Source organism: Nilaparvata lugens, chromosome 5 (genome assembly GCF_014356525.2).
Source record: "Nilaparvata lugens isolate BPH chromosome 5, ASM1435652v1, whole genome shotgun sequence".
NCBI lineage: Eukaryota > Metazoa > Arthropoda > Insecta > Hemiptera > Delphacidae > Nilaparvata > Nilaparvata lugens.
This window is the reverse complement of record NC_052508.1, coordinates 2,773,669-2,795,612: the sequence shown is the minus strand read 5'-3', so window position 1 is coordinate 2,795,612 and position 21,944 is coordinate 2,773,669. Positions and strand designations below refer to the sequence as shown.

Genomic DNA, 21,944 nt, shown 5'->3' with positions numbered 1-21,944 from the left:
ATTATTTTTTTAATTTCAACTCTGGTATGGAAATGTAATTAGAATAGCTGTAATATCATTATTATTAATAAATTTTATTTATTAACAATTCCTGTGTAAATTTCTTACCATTTCTTTCATGTTTTTGCACCAGATGAGATCAATACTACGGTTATTCTAATGTTAATATTAATCCTGCATCATCACAATGATTTGATAGACAGTATGATGAAATAGTTGGTGCAATAAGGTCTATCCTCTATTGAACATTATCATTTCAAACTAAAAAACACATTTTTGACGATAAATAACTAAAAAACACAATTTTGACGATAAATTTATCCAACTGATATTTGAAAAAGATTATAAACTAGGTTATAAAGTAGGCTAAGAATAGAGAGATTCATGACAAACTGTCAGCGTTGGTTGAATGGGAAATATGTATGTTACTTGTGAGGAATGCTGACAGAAGTGTATTTTACAATAGGATAGGAAGCAGTGAACGTTTACTTTTCTCAATAAATTATGTTATTATTAAATTTCATTAAATATTTCGATCAATATGACCATCAGTTAAACAAAACTACATACTACTTCACTTATCATTTGGCAATATTATGCTGACAAGAATAAAGAATTTATCAGTTGTAATAATCACTCAGTGTAATGCCTGATACAATTGCTTATCACTTAATAACACCAAAACATGATGATTAGAGAGAAATATTGGATTAATAAATTAGAACTCTTAATAAATTCATAGAAAAATGTTAATTATTCAAGACAAGACAGTTGAAGTGTATGTTAAAATATTAAGTTAAAATAGTAAATATCAAAATTATTTGAAGAAAGTCGAATTTTTAAGACCTCAGAAGAATTCTAATGTAGATTTAATCTGATCTTAGCTGAGACAAAGTTTAGCTCTATTTATGCTTTGAGTTTTAGATTATATTAAAATATTATGTTCTACAGTGAAAATCATCTAGTTTTGGAAAATAAATAATGATTGATTGAAAATCAGTTCTACAATATAGGAAAGTACTTGAATATTCCAATGTTTATTGACAGCTGAATTTCAAATTTAGCTTCAATCATCCTGGACAACAATGATTAGCAAATGTATCAGGACATTAAATTCTACCGATACTGGTATAAATTACATTTTGATCACAGGCTGCCAATTAAGTAACAGTTATTGTTTTTAGAGTTCATCATGACGAAGTCCAGCTCCGCCGGGTTTTGCAAGGTAGCTCTCAACCAGTTCGATTATGGAGTTCATAGACTGCGTGGCAATCTCGACGCCCTTATTCCTGCGGTTACTCGACTCGTACCACATGACAGTCGGGTAACCATGTATTCCGATTCTCGAGCAGAAGTTTCTGTACTTCTGGCAGTCCAGTTTGCCGCACTTCACTCTGTCTTTCATTTTCTGAAACACCGAAATGCAAAATATGTATTCATATTTATTTAAACAATATTTCACATGAAATCACATGTCATGAGCAAAGCTCAAGTGATGTATGAAATGGCACCTTAATTTAAATGAACTGATGAATTGAATGAGCAATGAAAAGATGTCTTAAATTACAGGCGAAATATTTTCAATTTGTATTTGCTGATAACGACGTGGTTGAGTGGTAGAGTAGACATTACTGTTCAAACTTTGCCAACTCAACAAATAACGAAGTCATTCTATTCAAAACATTCGTCGACTTTATATGGTCAAATGGTTAAAAGGTTACAAATTCACTTGAAAATATTATATAACCTAGAATTATTTCTTGGTAGAGAGTATTTATTTATTATTTTATTAAATTTTTAATGCAATATGAAGGAGTAGATAGAAATATAGAATAACAATAGAGAAGTTAGTATACCTATAATAGAGCCTTATGAACAAGTTAGATTTATCTAGAAGAGTGTGAGGCCTATTTATTATATCATCAAGAACACAGGCAAAATAAAGCAAGGTCTATCTCCAGCTAGAGTTTTTACTTTTAGTCAGTTCATTAGTATTCATGTATCCATGCTTAGTCGAGAAGAAAATTTTGAACAATTCCAAAATCAATCAGAATCATAGTTAGCTAAAAAAATTAAAACAATCCATCAAAACTACATACATAAGCAATTGTAGTAAAATCTGGCGCGAATACATGGCAATGTCCACACGATGGCGAGTAGAAGTCGACTAGCCAAAAATCGTCTTTCCTCATAACGTTGTCATCAAATTGCTCCGGATTCAATTCCTCCACGTAGTCAGGTAAGAAGTGGAATAACCATCTCCTCAGTGATGCGTGGTCCCTCCTATAGCCGCCATTATATTCCCTGTAAAAATAATAGATAATTTGTCCTTTTATGGGAAGTTTACATTCATTATTAAATGAATTGAGAACAACAGATTGCCATGATAATGAATGGCAATCTTTGGTGCTAGACTCAATATTGGTTAAAGTCTTTCCTTTCAAATTGAATAAACTTTATTTATTCTACTAGCGCATCTTCAGTTTCTCCACATTATGTACGTCTACTAATGGATCTTTAAAAAACATATATTTTTAACTTTTATGTCACTTCTTACTATAATAAACAAATGTTTACATAGAAGAAAGTGAGAAGTTTTAGAGTGAACCTCAATTTTCATAATGTAGCTCCAAAAATTGAAATTTATTTGTTAAATCATAAAAATGGGTTGTATCGAAGAATAATCAAACACAATAATAAGGAAAAAATTAGGAAACACAGTATCTATAAAATATTATTATGTGGCTCAAAATGAATAGAATAGAGTGATACAGATACTTACACTAGTCCATCAATGCCTTTACTTCCCGAAGGATATAAGCGTAGAGTTGGGAAAAACTTGATATTATTGTCATTGCAGACTGATACCTCAGTATCACAGTTCACTTCACCGATAGATAGGAATGTGAAGTCAGATACCAGCTGAAACAAATCGTTAAAAATTCTTTATTGCTTACTAAGAAGAGGTACAGTACAATACAGGTAGGTGGTTGAACAAATCAAAATATTTTCTTCATCAGTATAAAACAAATGAAGCTCCCAGATTGGCTGATGATCAGCTGATTCCCGAACGCCAACCTAATCAGCTGATAATCAGCCAATCGGAGAGCTGCCGACTCGTCCGCCGTCAGTGCAAAAACGCTTCATGTGACTAGGCCCTAAAAGTTCATTCAGAAATAATACAAAACGAAATACATTAATAAATTATGTATCAAAATCAGCACCAAAATAGATAATAATAGATTGAATTAATGCTCTTTTGTTAAACTTATGCTTATTTTTAAAATGAAAATACTTCAACCAACAATCAAAACTTCAAACGAGAATATACTCAAACATGATTAGCAGCAGAGCTGGCAGTAGGTCTTATCTAGACAGACTGACTAGATTCCCTTCTTAAGCTGGGTTTACACCAAACTTATTAACAAAATGTTGATAACTTTATCCGTATAGATTCTGTTAGATTGAACGGAACTTGACAAACACATATGTTCATCATGTGTATGATAATTTATGTTCATCTAATAGAATCTATAAGGATTAAGTTATTAACAGTTTGTTAATATCTTTGGTGTAAACGCAGCTTTAGAGTTGTACATTAAACAGCAAGATATAGCTTTATCCTGGGATTATAAAGATCCACAAAAATCCGTTTCCATAGGACTAATTTTAGTATCTTTATCTCTGTCATTCGTGAATCATTATAGTCATTTCAACAAAAACTGTGAATTTCTGTGTTGAGTGTATGGTAGGTAGGGTGTACGATACATAGCTTTCAACAGAGGTTTTGAGATCCTTTCTCAAGATTGTTAGGATCTACCCAACCGAGAGATTCAACTTCAAGTGGTCAAAACCAAAATCTTCGAACATCAGATTTTGGACTTGCAAGTGGAAGGAGCAGATAGCACACAGAAGAAGATGAGCACACAGACGTGTGCTACAACGGTGCAGACGACCTTGACTGCTCTGTGTAGAGGCGTTTATGGGCTATTTTGTTGTTAGTATTTGCAGTTGCAAAAGTCTTAATTTTTAAAACACTGGAAGCATTTTCGGTCGAAAAATTATAAAATACTATATATCAATAAAATATTGTTGTTTGTTGGTCACCTGTGCAAGTTTCTTCATTTCATAATGCAGCTGTTGGCAATTCTGACAAGTGTCGGTAACAAAGGACACAAACCACATCTTACTTTCGGGTTTTTCTGTTATGAATTTCTTGAATCCTTCTGTGTCAATGTCTTGTACTGTGAACAAAGAAAAATATATTAATAAATGATTTTTTTTATTTATTTTTGAGGGTGATGTCCACATGAACTTTAGGCTTGTGCGTGGGTAATGAGGCGGACGATGAGAGATGAATGGACCTACAGTTTTAGGAGGGTTCCGAACCACCGGGAAGCGATTTTACAACTCATGAATCATATTCAGAGGAATTGGCTCAAGCGGTCACCTTTCCAATTGAAGGTACATCTGATAAAAATTAATTTGGGAATAATGTGTCAAGTAACAAAGTAACGTCATGATGGAACGTTGAGGATCGTGAAAAAGCGTGATGTTATATTATTCATGTTATTAAATAACTTTCTTCATCTTTTCAATATTCTTGTCTCAAACAAATCACACATATCACTTGATTATGTAAACTATTTTTAATATACTGTACTACAATTGTGTGAATTATCTTACTTTAACCCATCTCTTTTTTTCTTGTTGATAAAATCACGCTCTTACTAATTTCTATATTATATTAATGTTATTAATCACTTAATATTAATGTTACTATTTTTCTACGATTTTTCAACGACTACTAATTAATGATAATATGAGCACCCCAAGATAATATTTTTCCAACATCGTTTTCATTTTTTATATTCTTGTTCTTATTTTCACTAGTAAATTGACTTGCACAAGGTATCTAATGTGAGCACCTCCTTATTTTTTTCTTACATTTGGTGTAGATGATTAGTTGTTATTATAATAAAATAATGGTGTAGATGATTAGAAAATCAGTGGTTATTGTAATAAAATATTCCTACTCACACTTGGGATTGACAATCTCGGTGAGGAACTCGGATATGCTGCTGGCGGCATGCCGACCCCTGAACATCTGCACAGGCCGGGTGGCGTTGAAGAGCACAGTGGTGGGGTAGGAGTTGATGTTGTGCCGCCTGCACAGGTCTGCATGAACGGTGCAATCGACGGTGCCGAAGCGGACTGAGGCGTCAAACAGGCGGCTGGCCTTGCGAAGCTCGGGCAACAGGCGCAGGCAGGGCGGGCACCAAGGCGCGTAGAAGTCTATGAACCACGCCTGGCCTTTGCCTGCCAATCCAATAAATAAATAATGCTAAATGGGAAAACAGATATAATGTTGTTGATATTACACAATAGCGACACAATTTCTATTCAGTGAATAAAAAAGGAAAATAATGAAAGTAAACGCAATACCGATCATTTTTCAGGCCTGCATCAAATCAAGCTACATAAGTTAACATATCACATTTTTCAATCTATATTTAAATACTTGCTGATTTTATAGTCGTTTTGTTGTAAAATCACTGCCGCTAGTCTGAACGACCGAATAACAGATTACTTATTATGTAGAAATTTCTTCTTTCTTTTATCATTCATTGTCTTTCTTTTTCCCATCCATCCTCCAAGTTTTTATTTTATTTTGCTTCTTTTAACTCGATTCATCATAATTATATTCATGGTTCTAATTTTATTATCATTTCTTTGCTTCCTCAACTATTTTATTTTCCTTGATGTTTATTGTTTGAAAATAATTCATAATTAAGTACAATCTTATGTATTCGAGTAAAATTGTAGTTTGTTCTATAATAAACTATAATAATGTTTTTAAATGGCACCTGCTGATAAACCTAAGGGTTTAGCAGGACCCAATACTGTAAAAATTTTTCCAATGAATTGATTGATGAATCAGCAATTTTGAGAGGATACATTCTCCGCTGAACGTAAGTCTATTAAATTTAACAGTGTATGGATGACGCCAATCAAATAAATAAATAACCTGACCACTGTAATTCAATCAGATCATTATTATTTGTGGTCATCAATTATTGTGTTTTGACTCCAGATATTAGATTTGATATCAAGCTATTTAATATTTATCCAGATATCTGAAGTTTCATCACAGTTACGGTCACTATTAAAAATATTATCAAGAATTACGTTTTTATAGCAACTATAAACTATATTATCAACAATGAATTAATTATTGTCACTTTATTATAAATAAGAGGTGGAGACAATTTCAAATGATGATGATACTCGTACAAGCATATTTTATTCAACATTGATAGCTATAAAAATTTTACCTTCACCATTATACAAAACATCAACAATCAACAATATCAGAAAGCACCTGTACATGTAACATGTTACAATCTTAATGGAGTAAAGACTGGGTACAGGAAATTGAGCTACGGTACTGGTTCATATAAAAACAAACATTCCACTTAGACGGGTTTCTAGTGTAAATGGTCTCAAGTTCAATTCAAGTTCAGTTCACTTTGCAGTGTTGAAAACGCGACTTTCATTACAATATTGCACAAATAATCAATAGAAATTGATAGAGCTGAGGGAATATAATATACATTCATTCAATAGCCACGAACAATAGTTTTTCTAGGCATAGATCCTCCAAGAGTAATAAAAAATGTTAATTATTGATTACAAAGGGAAATTACTGTTTAAGGATGAGTTACTAGTTACAAGATGATGAATGGTTGTTACAAACTGTTATTATGGATTTGTGACTAACAAATTACCGTACATTATTTCAAAACAAGCCACAAAATGTAAGCAACACTCAATGAATTGAAGATTTTCAATTTTTGTCGAATACAGACAATCACAGTAATGTTTGTTATTATGTACTACTATATTTACAACTTACACCCAAAAAGAATGAATCAAGAGAATATCCATCGAATTTCAAAAATGGGTTTCCTTGAGTAGGTCTGAAATAAATTTAGAAGACAGATAAATAGTAAATCAAGTAATGAATGGATAAATAAATAGATAGCTGTCCTACTCATGATGTTTGAGAGGCGGTAAGACTATAATGACAATTATTGATCTTGTTTTTAGAGTCAAATCGTTCAGGATTTCAGAATAAAATACGTAGATCCATTTGGACTGAATATATTAAACAAGAAACCAGAAGAGGTGTCTGGACTAAGTCTGTTTCTTATTTGTCATTGAGTAAATTAGATGAGAATCAATAATACAAAAGTGTCGAAAATATGATATAGAAAGGATTAACTTCATCTACAATAATTTTGTTCACCAACAAAACGATATTGAGGATTTTATAAACTAAGTAAAATAATGGGTTGATAATTCGGATATTTAAAAGACTGTGAAGTTGTTTAATGTTGGAATTTCAGTAGTAAGCTGATAACATAAAACAACATTATAATAATTCCACTCAGAATTATAATGATATTTATATATTTTTTATGTAAAATGAACTGAGTAGTCTGAATAGCTTGACTGAAAAGCTGAAAATTTTGAAGAATCTCAACATAGTTTTATCAATAATGAAATAATTTGAAAAGTTACCATCTTGGCCATTGATCAAGTTGGAGAAGTCGGTTTGCGAAATGGTTCTTAGGTTGGTGGCCGCCGCACTCTCCTTGGCAAAGTTGGCAACACTGTGTGTGGTGACCTGGCCGTGATAGAACTCGTGGCCGCCACCACGCTTGAACACCACGAAGCTCGGGTAGTGCGATATGTGCATGCCCACACACACATCAGCTGATCGGCCACAGTTCACGCGACCTGATCAAATTCAAATTCATTTATTTAGTAAAATAAATATTCTAAATTAAAAAAATGGCACTACCGGCAAATGAAATATAAACTTTTGTGATATAGATAATAATGAATTCTTATAATATGTGTATATTCATTATAAAAAGTACAGTATACAGGAAATTTTGATCCTCATTAAACAAAAATATAGGGTTGTAGTCCAATAAATGGGGCTTACGACGATTATGTAGGTTTGATCATAGAGAAACAATAGCGTAAGTAGATATCCCATGGTATAGGGCGTTTATGTCGCAACTTCTACTGTTATCTCTAGCCGATTATTGTCGATTTTTACTGTTTTGACCGGGTAGGAGTGTATGAACGGCACAATATGAGAGACTACCAGCGTTATATAGCTTCACAGGAAATAACTACGTGGACTATCAGCTTGAGATAACAGTAAAAGTTGCGACATAAACGCCCTATACCATGGGATATCTACTTATGCTATTGTTTCTCTATGGTTTGATAGAGCAAGGTTTGGAATCTGAACTGGTCAACACAAAATCCCATAAACTGAACTTATGTGGGCTTCGCTTAGAAATGACGTGAATTTTAGAGTATGAAATAAACCAGGTGATGTTTCCAGAAGATCATATTCTACAATTTATTGACAGAAGCCAATTAAATAATACACTTTCGCTCATATATAGCAACTTTCAAGTTTTACTTAATTATATGAGGAACTTCTAATCGAAAAATTAATTCATATTATATATTAAGGATATAATCAGATCAGATGAAGACTGTTGCTTTATTTCTAAAATTATATGCTATTCAGATAAGCCTAATGTATAATGTTTCAATCTAAGGCCAAAAAATATTTATTCATTTATTGTACAAAATACTTTAATCATAATATAATTATGACATTGAAGGAAAAACTAGGCTGAGCCTGTAATATTTCTCTCCAAAAATTTTGATAAAAATTTATTGTTGTCCAAATGTTGAGGTTATGATATCACACACTGCTTCGTCACTTGATTTTTGGTCCAGGAATAATGATTTGAAGATTTTGAATGTTGAAGGTTGACATAAACTTCAAATGAATCACAAAATGTATCACAATAAATAATAAACTTGAGAAATATTGCACTTATTTGAAAAATTTGAATACAAAATCACAAACCCACCCACTATTTCAGAGATTAAAAATATTATCGCTTAGTAATATATAACATTTTCCGGAAATAATTCACATTGTTTGTCTCATTTAGTGAACTGAGAGAATATCAGGAAAATATGAGAAAATAGTAGGCTATAACTTGGAATCTTGGGAGATGGAATGGTGGAATAATTGATGATACCCACCAACTCGCATCGTAGGCAGCATTGCTGAGAGCTTCTTCACTTCCATATCGAAATCTGTGACAGCTCCAATGTGAAAGTAAACCAACCATGACAGACTAGATCCTTGCTCTAGATCTGTGACCATAGTCTGCAAAAGAAACCAACAAACTCTCAATTTATGAAAATAGTATTAGGTTCTGGTACATACTCCATTCTCAGAGAATCATTCACTTAGTTATAATACAAATTCATGATGAGATCTGGAACGGTTATTGATATTTTTTTTCCAGACAAATTTGTAGCTAAAAGTAATAAATTAATATATTCATGTAGCTTTTTGTTTGTATGGCGTCACGGGCAGATCCCATTCAGCCCGAATATATAATAATTTGAGTCGTCAATGAGTATCACGACTGTTATACTTCAGCAAGGGCCGACAGTTTAATGTGTCCACAGTTAGTGTGCTGAGGATGAACACCAATACTCGGGAAGCACTCAAGTTCTAGTAATTTACAGCTGGAATTGAGAGTATAAAAACATAGTAGATTGTTGAAATGGTCAGACATTGTTAAAAGGATCACAGATAAATATGCTTTATTGTAACTTTACAAAAATTACACTTGCTGCAGGCGAAGTTGGGACATTGATCTCTATCTTTCACTCAACCCATACATACTCGCTCAACTCAATACATATATTGGTACACACAGACACACCCACACACACATTTTTTCATGTATTTATTTATAATAAATTACAAAATGAATTAAACTATACAATATACACTGCAATAATGAAATTAATGTACAAAATCAAATATTAGGAACTACTTCCCCAAAAGAGCAAGTTTTATAAGGGAATACATTGGTATTTTAGAATTAGTTTAGGCAAAATAACACAGAAATTTTCTACAGTAAATCTTTGAAGACTATTGTTTTACCTTGAAAGATTCATGGTCAAGTTGAACCAAGTCTGGCAGGAAATCTAAGACTTCTTTGAGGACATCCTGAGCATTGGACAGATCGCTTCTGACGCTGCGAGCAGACCACGAGGCCGACACCCGCTGCCAAAATACAACACTTGAATCCGTGTTGCCTGTCAGCGATGCACATTGCGCCAATTTCTTACAATCAACCACCGCTATACCTACCAAGCCAGCCTGTAACACAACATGAGAACATTACCCGATTGAACTATGATAATAACAAATAGTGCTAGGTACTAAGTAGCCTATCTTGGAAATATCTCTCTGAGGAAATTCTTATATAGAAACAGAAATCAATTCAATTTCTAAAATTTTAATCGTTTTTTTTCAAAAATCTCAAATAAATATAGGCTATTCGTAAGATTGTAACACAATTCTACGATTAAAAGAAACGATTTCTTTAATTTGCATTCAATCAATCTCTTTATTCATACATGCAATGTACCTTGTACAGACTAAATTGGACATAATATGTAAATCTTTTTACATAATTTTACTTAATACTATATCAATTTATTAGATTTTCTAGGGGAGAAATTTCTCTATTTTCTTGACAGAATTGGACCAATGAGCTAATAGACGGAAATTTAAAATTGATATGCAATTGAGAATATCAAATCAAGGCCTAATGAAGCCTTCATAAAGATGAAAATAATAATTCAGAGATTTCAATTTTTTTTTTCTAGTTTAAATTGGCATTCACGATAATTTTGGGCATTATATTAAAAATGTATAATCAATTGATAGATTTTACAGTGAAATCTCTTCTCATAATGCGATAATTGTATGTGCTTGTTATTGTATGTAATAAGTCTATGGAATTGATAATTGTATGTAATAAGTCTATAGAATTGATTCTTTATAATTTGGTATTGAAATTTTGGTTATTTGATATAATTGCTTGATAAAGATAGGAATTTCTCTGCTTTTGAAAAGTCATTGCAGTATTATTTTCCATTCCAACAGATTTTTTACATGAAGACGCAATCAAAAAGTAGATAGGGCCAAAGCAGTAGTATGTTAATTAAAACTGTAGTGGAATTGGTTTCACGCTACATTTCAAACACAAATTTCTACTGATAGCGAAAATTAGTTTCTCAATGGGTTCTGTTTTCAAGATAATCGTGTTTATCTTAGCATGGTATGCAAATATAGACTGACAAAGAGTGAAACTACAAATAGAAAAAAGTAAAATATTATATTTTTTATTATATTAAATTCTATTACCAAAATTCAACATAATTTTTTTGTTCCAATAAATATGTAGCCTGTACAAGATTAAAAAATAATAGAGTAGATATTATTATAATTATTATTGTAAAAAAACTATTATTACATTTAAATACGTTTAGATAAGTTTAATTAATACGGTTCCTAAACATTTAAATACGTTAATTTTTTGCAAAAAAATTGTAATTACATTCAAACACGTTTAAAAAAGTTGGTAGCAAAATATTGATCAATCAAGACTTGAGAATATAAATAATATAAAGAATCTGCAGGAGACAGTAAGTCCATTCATTTTCAATATTAAGAAGCAGCCACCACTGAATTAGACAGCTTAATTCGCCCATGAAAAAAATTGAAATAGACAGTCATAATAAAAAATAATGTGGAAATATGCAGAAATCTTTAAATTTGATCTCACAAGTACTCTGGAATTCCTTATATTTTTAACTTCTGAACAATATAAAAATGGAAAGAAACACTTTCATTCATCTTAACTAACTTATAACACCTTCGTTAATAACGCATTGTAAGCATGATGAGCATTGTAATTTATCATAATCCCAGAATTTCAATTATGACAAATAACTATTCTATAATAGCATAATATTAAAGACGATTGTTTGTTCTATAATGAAGTTCAAATTAATGTAAATTATAACTACGAATCCAGTTCTTTATGAATAAAACGACAAACTTACCAAAACACCAGCAATTTTAGTTCGATCATCGTCCACAGGACATTTTGGGAGTTCATCACTATTACACAGCAATAGGATCCATGAACTTTGTTTCTCGTCATTCATGATCAGGTCCCAATCTCCTCCGCCACTGACATAAGTTACATCCACTTTCACTTTGTTCAATATGTATCTGAATAGTTTCTCCTCAGTCCTCGAGCCTTGATACCTTTCACCCTGTAAAAATCGTTATGCAAATGAAGTACTTCAAATCAAGAACAATCAATTTTCAAATGGCTCCATGAATTTGTTTTAGGCTATTGCTAACACGTCATGATCAGTTGAATGGATAAAATTTCAAAACTTGAATGAACTCACTCTACATTGCTCCAAGGCTGAAATAATAGTTGAAAAAAATTGATTCATGGAATAGAATCAAGACTTCTATAGAAAAAACTACACTTTTTGTCAAAATGGCATAAACTCAAGTAGCCTATTTGAATGAGTAGAAAACAAATGATAAATGAATGGACAGAAGCTAAACAAAATTTCAAGACTAGCAGAAGGGTCATTCTACTCTAATAAATAAAAGTCACACTTGAAGCTGAATTTACGAAGTAATCTTTTGAGAAATTGAATAACTGTTATTAGTTCTCAATGGATATCAACTTTAATAAAATACATAATTAAGAAACTCAATTACACCATGAAAAAAAATATTTTATGTTTTAAAGCGATGGTCATTGAAATCTAACGCTTCAATTACTGTCTAATAATGCATGCTAAAAGTGGAATGCCTCATTTTGTCAGATGAGAATATGCTGCATGCTTGATTTTATTAGCATACGATTTTTTATGAATGTCTAATACTTGGGAGAAAGGTTTAGTTTACTGTATATTTCCTATACATTTTCTTGAATATGACTGATAACTGAACGAAAAATAATAAATAATTTATGGATATTTTTTCTCTTCAACTAGAAAGTAGTCACTATTACATGGTCATTCGTTTCATAATTCTACATCAACATGAAAAATAATGGATTGAAATTAAAATATCATTGAAATCAAAATAATGGATTGGTCGCGCTATATGGACTGAAAATGCATCGAATCATAAAAAAAGATAAATAGATCTCAATATTCGATAGAATCCTACCTAGCTCATTAGTCTAGTTTGTTTCTTAAATTTTTGTAGAGTAGTGCTGGAAAAAATGAACGATATTGATGCCTACTACTAGTTGAAATCCAAATTCCGTGAAAGTTTCATCATTAATTTCAACACGAGAAAGGTGCGATATATACAATCGCCAAGGTATCATGACGCTTGTGGATTTTGGCGGAAAGCATACATTGATACTTTAAAACCTTCCTAAAAACCAAAATTAACAATAAATTGCATAATCTTTGGTTTGCTAAGTAAAATCTGTGGTGAACTACTAATGGTTACATAATCTCCGTCAGGACCATTAATCGCAATCAGGAAGAGTGATAACAGATAACACAACAGGTCAACGTTCTCACTATAGAGAGACATTAAGGGCCGGTTTCCGAGCTCGGGCTCTATATGTTCTGGACTTACAGAGTCCAGGACTAAAATAAGCGCTCGGGTCTAAATTGACTTTCTGAGTCACGATTTTATCTTCTAAACTCCAGGGTCTATTAAGTTCTCGACTTATTTGAGTCCAGGACTTTAACGCAGTAAACATGAGGGAAATTCACAATATTTTGCTGTTGTATTATCGGCATTATAGCAAAAGGGAAACAGCAGATTGCAGCGGGATAATTTATATGAGCATGCTCTCCAAACTATTTTGTAAAAATACGTTTCGATTTCTTTGTAGGGCTATTCAAAGCAAAACCTTTGAAAGGTGAATGAATAAACATTTCATTTTACGTTATGCTATTATTGATCATTGATCCTAGCCAGTGATTTTGGAATAAAAATTTCATTAGGCTATTGAGTTTGAAAACGTATTTGTTTTGAAAAAAAAAACTGGAATAATAATGTATTATTGTTATATTATTATTATTATTATTATTATTATTATTATATTATTATTATTATTATTATCATCATCATTATGTTGAATATTACATTGATTAATAACATTCAGATTGGAATATAAATTCCAAGGCAATCCCTGTATCATTTTTCTTGAACATATTTATGTTATGTCACAGTCGTAAAACAAGGTTAGTTTTTTAGGCATAATTCTGACAATTTTATTCCAAAATGAACTTGCAAACTATAAATTTTGAATTTAGATGGACTAATCCAAATAAATTTAGGTGTTCCATGACATCTATTTGGCTTTTTATCTACTCTAAAACAATAACTGAATTGTGTTTGCTCAGTTAAGTCTAGAACTTGAATTTAAACCCTACCCCAGTCGAGGGTTTAAAATCAAGCTGAAACAGCGTGACACAAGTCCTGGACTTAACGATTTTTGATAAATCCTTGACTCGGAAAGAGTCGAGAATCTAATTCAAGTCCTGGACTTATAAGCCCTTCACTCAGAAAGCGAAATTATGAACTCCAGGGTCTAACGCGATCTCTAAACTCCAGAGTCTATTCAAGTCCTCGACTACGTTAACGCTCTGACTGGGAAAGCCAATTTTCTGACTTCAGAGTTTAAAGCCAGTTAGTCTAGAACTTAGCTAAATGCCGAGCTCGGAACCCTGCCCATAGTTTTACCTTTGGATAGAACATGAGGGACGGATAGGAGCGGATGTTCTGCTGGCGACAGAGAGCCCAGTCGTCCTCGCAGTTGACGGCGGCGAACATGACGACGCCCTTGAGCTGCTTGGCGAGTGCCCGCCACGTCGGCGCCAACTCGTGGCAGTGCGAGCACAACGGCGAGTAGAAGTTCACGAACCACTGCAGCGAGGAGCCTATCACGTTCGCTTCTGCAAATATCGGAAGGGAATCAAGTAAATTAGTCACTTCATATATGGGGATAAATTCTGATATGTGAAGAATTAGATACAGTGAGATTCACTTAAAATATCATCATTGGTTTCATAAGAAAAATGTATGTTATATTATGAGGGTTTATGACAGTTTAAAGAAAATCTCATTATAGAGCAGTAACCTCTATTGCAAAGATTTTGCTCACATATTTCAAAACTACTTAATTTCATGGGGTTAAAATACTTGGGAACGATTTGACTATAGTGAGGTCCACGTTACAATTGCAGTGGAGAGAGATAGGAGAAAAACGTTGCCGATCCTCTGTCTTCTCAATGCCTTCTAGAGACGGTAACTGATACAGGTTTATTGATGAAATATGAACTGTTCATTCTCGTTCAAAATAATGAATTATATTTTATTTATTAAGCAAGAAATTATATTTTTCAATAATTTCATAATTAAGATATATTTTTTATCAATTATTATTTCTACATTGTTAAAAGACGATCTGGCAACAGAGCAAAGCGAGAAAGGGATAGCGCTATCCGCTTTGTTGGATGATAGACAAGGAAAGCAATACATTTGCTAATATTAAACACTGCCATTATAACGTGGACCTCACTATAGTGGTCGCGCTGATAAGTTATCGCTTACATAAGTTAAGAATCATGCGCCTGCTACTCCCGTTGAAAGGGTGACCGCTTGAGACAACTCCTCTGAATACGAGTTGTAAAATCACTTTCCGGTGGTTCGGAACCCACCTAAAACTGTAGATCCATTCATCTCTCATTATCATCCGCCTCATTACCCACGCACAAGCCTAGAGGCTCATGTGGTCATCACCCTCAGCAAAAAAAACTTGACTACTTGTTTTGGATTGAGGGAGGGTTCCAACACAGAAATAATGCAATTTATTATTGGAAATTAATACGTCCTACATGTAAGTAAAGCTGTGAACGTGAAAATCCAATAAAAATTGAAAAAGCCAAAATTTTAATTTACGTAGAGGATAAGAAAAAATGAGGTTTTCATTTTATATAAAATGAAGGTAATAATCCTTCAATATTAAATAAAGGAAATTTAAGCTTTTGAAGGATTAAAACTCATAGCCACAGCAGATGAAGCCATAATGATCTTGCTTATTTAATAATCTTCAAGATAAAGACTTCTTCACTCAACAAAGGAATTTAATAAAACTATAAAACTGAATTATTAATTCAACTTAGGAATAAATACAAAAATTATCATTTGATTTAGAATTGATTAATCTTTAATACATTATAATACAATTATAAAGAGTATGATTGATTGAAATATATATACTTTTTTATCTATTAATTTAGTTATTTACTCACCAAAATCAGCTTTGTTCAGTGTAATTATTTCTGGATCATCGTCATAAATTCCAAAATGATCTCTATAGTAAGTGTAACTGTGATATTGATTATTTTGTCTACTGTAGTCAGTCTTTTCATCTCCGTATAAGTCATAATTTTTCCTTTGTGATGGATCTTTTAAAACTTCGTAAGCTCTCGTCAGTTTAACGAAAACGTCGTGAGCTTTAGGGTCATCCTGGAAATGATTGTAACGTACAAGATATTGGAACAGCTTAATTCATATTTATGAAAATACAATGTAATGAAATTAAAAATATTTTTTGAAAATCAGATCTGCTTGCACTGACTCGTATGCGTATTTCACATCAAAGCTGGGCCGGCCCGGTCCAGCTTTGGTGTGAAACCCCACGTAGAATATGTGTGTATACACATATATGGTTCAACTTGAAAAACATGAGAAACCACATGAAACTGAAATCGATTTCGATTGAAACAATTTCTACAATTTACACTGTCTTCAGGAATGTTGTGGAACTTCTCCATGTTTCGATTGAAGATGATGCTAAGTAGCCTATGGCGTTGAAACTCGAGTCTGGTTTTAAACAAACTTATTTTTGTGAATTTGACTGTGTAATCGTGTAATCACTTTTTGACCTCATCATGAAACAGTTTAATTGGAACAGTAAAATAAATTAGCTAAATGATGCTACATACTACATTTTACAAAATCATCATAACTTGAATGAATCTTTACTATCAAGAGTATAGATTCTAAAATTTAGTTATGATCCAGATAAAAACTGTAGTTAAAAATTACAAAAATTATTTACCTTTTTCTTATCAGGATGAAGAGTCACCGCCAGTCTCTTAAATGCTTTTCTAATTTCTTTATTGTCTGCATCACGAGTCACACCAAGAAGCTCGTAATAATCATCAGATTTTTGCGAAGAATAACTTACGCAAAAAAGTATAAATAATAATCGTATATCCCTTAAACATAAAAAAACATAATATATAATTATAACCTATATAATTAATAATCCTAAATTATTTAAATAATATAACGACAGAGAGACTATTTGGAAGTGAAATATGACTTCAATTTTCTTTCTCACTTCTTACTTCCGGTGTGTTTGCCACGGTCCTTGGATCAGGATCGTCATACTTGAATACTTCAAGTCGTTGCCAAGGACTGGGGTCTCCAGATAGGTAGTGTCAAAAAAACCTTTTGTCGCCACACATTTAGAAAAACTGGATAGCTATTCATGTTGAGGAGGTGCTGGATATGCAAAAAGGGACTCCTCCCTCAATTCCCCCAACGAGTAGAGTGGTCTTTCAATAATTTTGCTCATTACAATTGCGTAGAACCTGTAGTTTGGTTTGCCTTGTATCTCTTTTACTTTATCCGACTTCCCAGCAGTCCTGTGGCTGCAGGAGTCGTCATATTTTAAGGATTATGTTCTGTGTATGTAGGTATGTTCATCTACATATTCATTTATGTAGTAGTATGGCCGGTCAGTCAAATATCCTCTGAGCTGTTTTACGAAAACTCTATTTCCTGTGATTGATTTCAGGTTTTCAGGTAGCAAGTTGTAGAAAAAAGACCCTGCATATGTTGGGGATCTACTATATTTTCTTAGTCGGTTTTGAGGCAGATTTAGGTTGTGTTGGTTTCGCAGGTTGTAGCTGTGAAGATCCGATCTTAGTGTGGGATTTGTGTTCCTTGCTTGCACTATTGATTCCAAAATGTAGAGTATATGACTGTCAGAATTTTGCTGCTCTTGAATAGGTCTCTGCAGTGCTCAATCCTATCCACTCCTAGTACCGTTCTTATCGATCTTTTCTGAATTCTCAGTATACTTTCAAGGTTTGTTTGTGTTGTTGAACCCCTAGCCGCAAAGCCATAACGAAGGTGCGATGCGAATAGTGAGTGATACGCAATAAAGGCAGTGCCTTCATCAGAGATGTGCCGTATTCTTCGGATCACATAGGCTGCTGAGGATAATTTCTTACTAAGGTGGTCTAAATGGTGCTGCCATGTCAGGTGGCTGTCTATTAGTATGCCAAGGAATTTTGTGGAGCTTTTTGTCATTATGTTATCATCTATATGTTCTGTTGCTGCGCCATTTCCTGTAGTGTGAATTTGAGGTGGACTGTTTTGTTTTTGTTCATAGTTAGTTGTAGTCTATTGTATATTGTGGTTACTTCCTCTATTGCCGCTTCGATTATATTTGTTATTGGTGTGGTCTTCTCAGATGGGATAAGTATTGTGGTTTCATCCGCAAATAAGATGCATTTTATCTCACTCTGTAGTTCCTTTGGAAAATCATTTATGTACACCAGGAAGAGTAGAGGGCCCAGTATGGATCCCTGGGGTACACCTCTGGTCACTGGGCGAAGCGAAGATTTGTAGGTAGTGGTGAAATTGTTGTTATGGTGGTCAATCTCCACATACTGTAGTCTTTCTGATAGGTAGTTCTCGATCCATTGAAGTGCCTTACCCTCAATTCTCAACTTTTTTAATTTTAAGATGTTCCAGTCTATGGAGTCGAATGCTTTTTGTAGATCTATGAAGAGTCCAGTGGCTGTTTTGTGCGTTTCCCATATGCTATTTATGTCGTTGCATAGTTCTGATATAGCTGTAGTAGTGTAAGACCCCTCCTGAATCCATGTTGTCTCACAGTCAGTAATTTGTTGCTTTCCAGGTGAGTCATCAGTTGATTGTATATTGCCCGTTCTATGATCTTAGATGTCACTGGAAGATTAGCAATTGGTCTATAATGCTTTGCATCATTTTTATTTCCACCTTTAAATTTTGGGTAGATCTTGGCGATTTTGAGGTTTTTTTGGGAATGCAGCCTGTTCCATACACGAATTTACTATGTCCAGTAGTGGCGTAGTTAGTTCTTCCCCACAGTACTTTAGAATTTTGCCCGTGATGTCATCGTGGCCAGCAGAGTTGTTGAATTTGAGTCTTGCAAGTAGATGGTCCAGTTCTTCTTTAGTAATTTTCCTGAATTCGCAGAGTGCTGGTATATCAAATTCATTTTCTGGGTTGTAAGGTATTTCGTTGGCTGTAGTAGTGTTTTTCTGGGTGAAGTATGTGTTTAAAAAGTAGGTAGGGGTCTGTTATTTTCTTTTTATCTGTTATCAAGCAAAGGTTTTCCTGTACATTGGTTGTTTCTTTCATTATTTATTACTCTCCACAATGTTAGCGTTCTATTATTAGAGTGTTCTACTTTACTTTTCAAATGTGTCCTTTTTTATTCATTACATCCAAATCATATAGCTTTTTCAGATTGTTGTAGTGTTCCTTGTCTGTTGCAGATCCAGTAAGCATGTATCTATTTTGAGCATTGCCTAGTCTTCTTTTTAAAATAATGGTGTTGTTATCCCAGAATGTTGTTTTTTGAAAGTTACTGATTTTCTTGGGCTCTCTAGGCATTATGCGATCAAGTCTGTGTGTAAGTCGCAGTATTTTAGTGAAATTGTTATACTTTGATTCAACCTGTGCAGATTCAGTTATTGTACTCCAGCTTATTTGTGCTAATTCCGATTTCAATGATTTTAGGTTATGTAGTGAGTAATTTCTGGAATATCTATACATTGAAGATTTGGTATTGGAAGTTGAGTGGATTGCACAGAACAGTGCATGATGATCTGATATTTGGTTGGAGTAAGCTGTGCATTTGATAAGATGAGTTGACAGGTTGTGGTAGCAACCATCAATGCTTGTCATTGATGATTTTGTTATTCTTGTAGCCGGTATTTCGTATATAGAGCATCCATGCTGTGTGAGCATGTTTCTCAGATCTTTGTAGTTTTGTTTGTCAGTGTTTAGTATGTTAATATTAGTATCTCCAAGTATCACCAATCTATAATGTTTAGCTGTGTATTTATGAAGTAAATATCCAAGTTTAGTCAGGTATTCATTTTCTGTTTTGGGGTTTGGTGAATTCTCCTTGGGAATTTTATAGCTTGTATTGGAATGTTGTTGCAAGTTCCAGCCAGTCTGATGGTATTGGAGGTAACTCCAATGAGGCAGCATGTCTGGTATTGTATTGATGTATATCACCTCTTCTGTGAAGCAGATCCGGGTTTTCCTTTATGTACATCACTGAGAGCAGTACATACTGGTTGTACACAGTGAGGATTTCAAGACTCCTGAAGAGAGGCCGGCAATGATCCCTTAAGTCTGAGAAGGTCATTATCCTCATGTTTTTTCTCTTCAGGAGCAGAACATCATAATTTTCAGGTGGACTCTATTCTCCGATGTTGGAATGTGTTCTCGTCTTTATTCTTTCGTTGAAACATTTATCTAATGACAAACACTATAACCGCAAACTCATAATAATTAAAAACGTTTGTGAGAAATATTTTTTTAAACATTGAATAATAATAACACAGTTAATATAATAATTTGCAAGCTTTATGGGGAGATATTTATTTTCCAAAATTGAATCAGTTCTGAATAAAATAGGTTTAACAAATTTAAAAGCATCCTTTCATTGGAAAAATAAAAAATGTTTACAGGATAGTTCCAGTTTAATTCCCTTATTCAATATCATGCTCAAGCCGTGATTTTTCAACACTTATTCTATTATTTTTGTCAGTTAATAATAAACACATATTTTGGTTTGTATACAAATTCAGCCACGGTATAATATAGTCTCCTCAAGAAGTACTGTTTCAGGAAGTGTGGATAGGTAAGAGTGTATCATTGATTTGAGGTCCTTTGGCAGGATGTTGAAATAGCGCGAGCCAACATAAGTAGGGGTGTGCTTGAATTTATGGAACCCGTACCGTATGTTGTGTAAGGTCAATATTTGTTCGACCTCTGATGTTGCAATTATGCAACACTAAGGAGTGCACGATTCTGTCCAGTTGCAAGAATTATAGTTTTCATACGATAAAGTGAGTATTTTATTTTGAGTGGTTTGCAATGTTCCCTGAAATTCTGCCTCAAGATAATCCTTAATGCATGTTGTATAACTGCCAAAACGAGCTTCGAAGCAAAGTTCCAAAACAAAGCTTTCCATTACAAACTATTTGTTAATGATCACTTTCAAAGAAATAATTAGAAGTAAAATATGTATTTAGAAGTAAACTATGCCTTAAATACTCATTGTTCAACACTCAATTTTTAACTATTTTACAATTTACGTTGTATTCAGAATAAAAATACTCAAGTTAATAATGTTCAACATTTATTTTGGGCTAAATCATAGAATATTAGGTGAATTGGAGAGTAGCTGGAAGTAAAACATCTAAAACCTGATAAATATTATGCGAAACATTGAAAACAAAATAATTTTATCAAGTATAAGTCACACTCACATCTTCATTATGCTACAGAGTAGTATCCTGGAGAGATAAAAAACTGTTCAAATTCATAATGATATCCTTTTCATACTCCCACACATGCCTGCAACACAATTCTTTGTTGACGGGACCGGAGATAGAAATCTGAAAAGTGAAGAACGGAACCTCGCAAGCGCAAGCAGTGGCGCAAGCTAGTGAACTCAAATTTTCGATTTGCAAACTGAACATAACCTTCAAAAGAAAACATCTGTTTATTTTTCGTCTGAGTCATTGTCACCAACTTAACAGTCTTGTAATTTATTGATGATGAATCTAGCGATAATCGATCAATGCTTTTCATCAATAAGATGAAT

General features: G+C 33.2%; 1 protein-coding gene across 1 annotated transcript; it reads right to left on the bottom strand.

Annotated features, from left to right (window-relative positions):
• Nucleotides 1-12: 12 nt before the first annotated feature.
• Nucleotides 13-21,819, bottom strand: LOC111057471 (dnaJ homolog subfamily C member 10). The gene is made up of 13 exons (XM_039429699.1): nt 21,607-21,819; nt 17,100-17,259; nt 16,288-16,504; nt 14,717-14,928; nt 12,040-12,255; nt 10,067-10,285; nt 9,148-9,274; nt 7,585-7,803; nt 5,041-5,319; nt 4,108-4,244; nt 2,783-2,922; nt 2,100-2,304; nt 13-1,408 (listed from the first exon to the last, which is right to left on the bottom strand). The coding sequence occupies exons 1-13, from the start codon at nt 21,612-21,614 to the stop codon at nt 1,181-1,183; spliced, it is 2,367 nt and encodes a 788-aa protein (XP_039285633.1). The 5' UTR covers nt 21,615-21,819; the 3' UTR covers nt 13-1,180.
• Nucleotides 21,820-21,944: the final 125 nt, after the last annotated feature.